Source organism: Ruditapes philippinarum, unplaced genomic scaffold (assembly GCF_026571515.1).
Source record: "Ruditapes philippinarum isolate M1 unplaced genomic scaffold, ASM2657151v2 ctg460_1_1_1_1, whole genome shotgun sequence".
NCBI classification, from domain to species: Eukaryota; Metazoa; Mollusca; class Bivalvia; order Venerida; family Veneridae; genus Ruditapes; species Ruditapes philippinarum.
Window position 1 is genome coordinate 94,711 of NW_026862814.1, and position 5,038 is coordinate 99,748.

The 5,038-nt window shown below is 31.6% G+C and overlaps 1 protein-coding gene across 1 annotated transcript; it reads right to left on the minus strand.

Annotated features, from left to right (window-relative positions):
- Window positions 1–417: 417 nt before the first annotated feature.
- On the minus strand, window positions 418–3,827 carry LOC132720298 (uncharacterized). The gene is made up of 3 exons (XM_060704414.1): window positions 3,540–3,827; window positions 1,904–2,215; window positions 418–1,708 (listed from the first exon to the last, which is right to left on the minus strand). The coding sequence occupies exons 2-3, from the start codon at window positions 2,188–2,190 to the stop codon at window positions 418–420; spliced, it is 1,578 nt and encodes a 525-aa protein (XP_060560397.1). The 5' UTR covers window positions 2,191–2,215; window positions 3,540–3,827.
- Window positions 3,828–5,038: the final 1,211 nt, after the last annotated feature.

The window sequence follows — 5,038 nt, forward strand, 5'->3', positions numbered from 1 at the left end:
CTTTCCACAAAGCTTACTTGTTCTAATAGAAAAAAAACATAAAATTTTCATCAAAAACCCGTTCTACAAAAAACCAAAAAACCTTCCCAATTTCCCTTTCCCCATTTGGGAATTTTTTGGGGGAAAAAAAATAACCACCAAAAAGGGAGTAAAATAAAACCCTTGTTATGCTTTTTGGCTGAAAATTTTGTCTTTTTCCCTGGACCCCTGGAAATTGGAAAAAATTTTAAATTTTTAAGTATGTTCAAATTTTTGAATTTTACGCCTTTTAGGGTATATTTTCAAAAAACCAAAGGTTTTTGGGTTCCCGGGAAATTTTATTTCAAAAAACTGCGCACTAATACCCTTTTTCTTTGTTTTCTCCATACAAAAAAGGCCCCTTTTTTAGAAAAAGGGCGGGGGGTTTGTTTGATTCAGCTAATTTTCGAAAATAAAATTTAAACCCAAATTTCCCAATTTGTACGTGATGGGCAGTTTTGATAATTTTGGAATGGCCTTGTTTAAAAATGAATGGTACTTTGAGAAATGTCTTCTGGCAAACACATGTAATCTTTGTTCATATAACAATTTGTCCTTATCTCCACTATCTTCACTCCCTGCTCCACTATCTTTCTTCTCCGTTCCACTATCTTTAATGCTGTCATTAGTATTAACATTCAAACTTGGTATACCAAGACCGTGTAATTTGCCTTTGCCAAGTTCATCTGTATTATCGACAGGATTAAATTGGGACTTTTCTGACTTGATGTCTTCTGCTTTTTTCAATTCCTGCCTTTTTTTACCTTTTATTGTGAAATGTACATATATGGGTATTTCAAGTTCCACAGAGAGTATTTTAGAACCCACTTTCTGAAGAGTGTGCACTTGTTTTTGATTTGGATATGTTAATACAAGTGCATTACCTTCATATTCTTTAAAGAAACTATTTATACTTGGGTGCGTAATAGGAATTTTTCTACTATTTTCTGCTGAAAAAAGCTGATGGTCGTATTGAAATATGTTGGATATTTTTGAAAGAACAAATTTGGTGAGAATAACATCACGTGACACCGACATTTCAAATGAAGTTGACACACTGTTTCCGATAGAATATGTTCCATCCATGGTTGACAGAATTAAAGTATCTTCTCTCGGTATCCTTTTTACACATGAGTTGCTTTTCACTGATGTTAAAGGAATTCCATTGATAAAATCAATTATTTCCTCATATTCGTCTATAGATAAATATCCCTTCTTTCTGATGCATTCCATTAATGTCTCATAGTCCATTGTTGGTAATCTTAACAAGTAGAACGTTGCACCCAAAATTGATCTTATTTCTGCTCCTGTGCATTCCTGTTTGCCTTCCTCAAATAATTTTCTTTTCGCCCACTGTATGACTTTCGTGAAAATAATTTTTTCATCGGTATAAAAAGTGTCCCCCTTTAAAATGTAATGTAGACGATCTGCTGAAAGCTGTAAAAACGCTTCGGATTGGAGGATTTCGTCTGCATGGGTGTCAATGAATGCATAACATGCATTGCGCAGGGTTGTTAATTCATAAAATGTTGCTACATTTAATACTTCAAAAGCATTCTTGGCCGTTATAATGGTAGCTAAAAAATCAGCACACACATCTACTAAGTTTAATACCTGATAAAAGTGTGCTATTTCCAGCACTGACGACGCATTTTCTTCACTCAAAGTCAGATCATCACTGTAAAGATACCTGTGAAAAACAGATAAATTATTTGTTTGAAAAAGTCGAATTTATTGATGCTCATTATAACTGATTTCTTTTGACATGTTTAATATTTATATCTTATCTTTCTTCCCTGTTCTCATAAATATGTGCATAATACTTATAAATTTTGAGTCATGCAATAGTAACCTGTTAAAAATTTGAATCAAAAATTAAATCTACCTTAAAAATAGATTGAATATGTTTGCATCTACTTGGTCCAGGTAGATTTCATCTTTGCCATCAGCACAGGTACCGAAGAACATTGATTGAAATACGGGACTTCTTGCTGCTAGAACAACTTTATGTGCAAGAATACATTCACCGTCGATGTGATCTTTGCAGTGAATTTTGACATCTGTCCACAGCTTTTTATCATACAATTCTTTCAAACAAGCTTTAAGGTCCTTGTCCACTTGCCAGGCCTGAGACAAAGCGTCTTTCTTGTGGTCGTTAACAAAACCTTCCATATCGTGGTTGTTGAAGTTGTAACAACTGCAAAAGAAAATTCATGGAATTTGCTTATGATACAGTAAATAAAGAGTTCGATCAATTGCTAATCAATAGTACATGTTAATTATTGTATAATGTATAAAATATTCCAATTATAACAGTGTAAGTACCTTGTTTGACGCCATATGTCTAGCAAAACTGAACCAGAAACTATAAGCAGACTTGTGGTCTAATATGTGTTGACTCAATTATCAGTGGTCTTAAAAGTTGGTCAAATAAAGAAAAAAATAAAGCAATGGAACTGAATCATGTGGTCTTAATAGCGGAAATGCAGGGTGGTCTTAATCGTGAATCATGTGACCATTGACATAAAGAACAAAAAGTCCATTTCTTTTGAAAAATGGTCTTAATCGATCGATGGTCTTAATTTCGGGATGGTCATAAATTACTTCTTTTGATTTTATGTAGAAATATAAGTTGAACGTAATGTTAATTTTTTTGTCAGAAATGAAATAGAGTTATTATTAATATTAATATTATTTTCAATAAATATAACACTTAAAAGTTAAAACAAGACAATAGAGTTTCAAGCATGAAAAACGACATCTGTTTGTATGTATGATATAGTTTATTATGTAAGATTGCATATACATGTGACGTTTTATTGATGGTTTTATCGCTTAACATTCCTTACGGGGTAAGCAAACAAAAATCTCATGTTTATGATATAACATTTATCAGTGAAAGCACTAAAATGACCTATCGTTTGTCATAACATCTAATCTTGTTTTGAAGTTGTTTAAGTTTTTTACCTATAGAAGTGTATGTAGAAAAACACTGTATATAATCATTTTAAACAAGATCTTTGAAACATTTTTATGTAATTAAATTCCTGTCATCGGGCTTGTTTTGGTTTTATTTTGTTGTCAGTTTGTTTTAACTAGTTTGGGGCATTTACTTGACAGATAACTTATACATAAGGATGCCAAGCATTATGTTGTGTTTTGGTTTACATTATAATTTTTGTTGTCTTCCAGATCGATGACCCCATTTAATTTACAGAGTACGTTAAAAGAAGTCTTGATAACAGAAAGTTGCAATTTTCACACACATGAACGGATGCAGTTTGAATGACAATAAAGAAGAAGTAGAAAAGATAAAAACAAAGCCAATAAGAAAATATTTAAATATAAAATCTTGCTGTTTGGACAAACATTCGTTTTACAAACTAATATCATTTGAATGATTTAATGTTTGAAATTTAAAATGTTAACCTAGGTAAGAGGGTAACTTTGTTTTTTGTTAAAGTCAGACTAAAAAGGACGAATGAAACATTTGTTTTAATTTACGATAAATTGTCACTCACCTTTTCTTTAAAATGTGCTTTAAAATCCGTAAGGACGTTTTATTGAGTCAACACACAACCTAGTAACTGCATATAGAAAGTGGGGACTATCATTTTTCGAAAATCGGTTTTCACAATTTATCAAGTTTATCAAGATATGTGTGACCTATATATCAACTATCAGGTTTAACACTAGAAAGTAGCTTATATATGAATTTGTTTAGGATCATATTTATACTTAATTTCTGAAAATGCATAGGTAATAAGTATGTCGTTGTAAGTACTGAAATTTATTTTAGTTATTACTACATCCTCTTTCTAAGGCAACACTAAATTTGTATATTAAAGCTGCATGCCTCCAGATGAGCGAAAATATTTCAAGAAATCAAATTTGAGAAAAATGTACTAAAATTTTAGGAAAAGTAAAAATATTCAAGATTCAAGTAATAATTTACATGTTATGTGCGATTAATGACTGCAGTTTTCAGTATTTATAACTATATTTCTACTGCGTTACTAACGCAGTAAGGACCATTTTTGCATATTTTGTCCTCTTGCAATTTACGTGGGCTGTAAGTGCCATTGATAATTTGTAAATTGCTTCCTTTTGGTTATTTAAGTAAATAATACTTTTAAACACATTTTCAAAATTTTCACGAAAATAACCATGAATCTGGAGGCGTGCTGCTTTAAAAAGTATAAACAGGAGCCGGAATCAGATTTAACTTTAAAAATAAGTTTATTTATGAAGGCTTAGTAATCAAATTCCTAGGCATCAATAAGAGCATTCATTAAGTTTAAACATAGAACGCCAATGACCGCTCACCAACACCTGTTTTTCTCGTTCATCGAATCGTTAAAACAACAGTATATTGTTTGCTATTTAATCGTAAAAACACTTACACCAGTACATTGTTTGCTTTAACTTTGAAATGCAATGCTTTGAGCCTCAAGGTGAAGTTTAATATCGTACGTCTTAGTTAGTTTAAACATACCTAGTTCTTCTTTCAATCAATCTTTCAATATTTCTGACAATCAAAATTGTAGATTAAATGCTCTTGACGTTTGATTCAATGCGAGATATTAGCATACTCGTATATATCATATATTTTCTATTTTGTGAAAAAATGGCGTAATACGTAAATAAACAGCTTGTTAACGACGGTTTTAGGAAATGAAGGTGCGTTAATTTTGTGATGTAAAATGACGTCAAATTTAAGGACGGAGCAACGTAATGTTATTTAACTTCATAGCAACTCTAATACGGGACCAACTGAGATTTTAGCCGTTACCTTAAAATCAAATTCAGCCATAAATTGTTCAAGAGAAACTTGTGTTTTAATGTTAAACAAGATTAACAAGCGGTAATGATAGAATTAGGATAAAGAGCGCTCCAGACGGCCATAAGTAGCCTGGCCAAAATATCGTAGATTGCGTTATAAAATTCTTTGGAAAGACAGGCATCTCACACACACACTGTATTGGAACCAGTGAAATCTTTGTTTTTAAATTAATTTAAG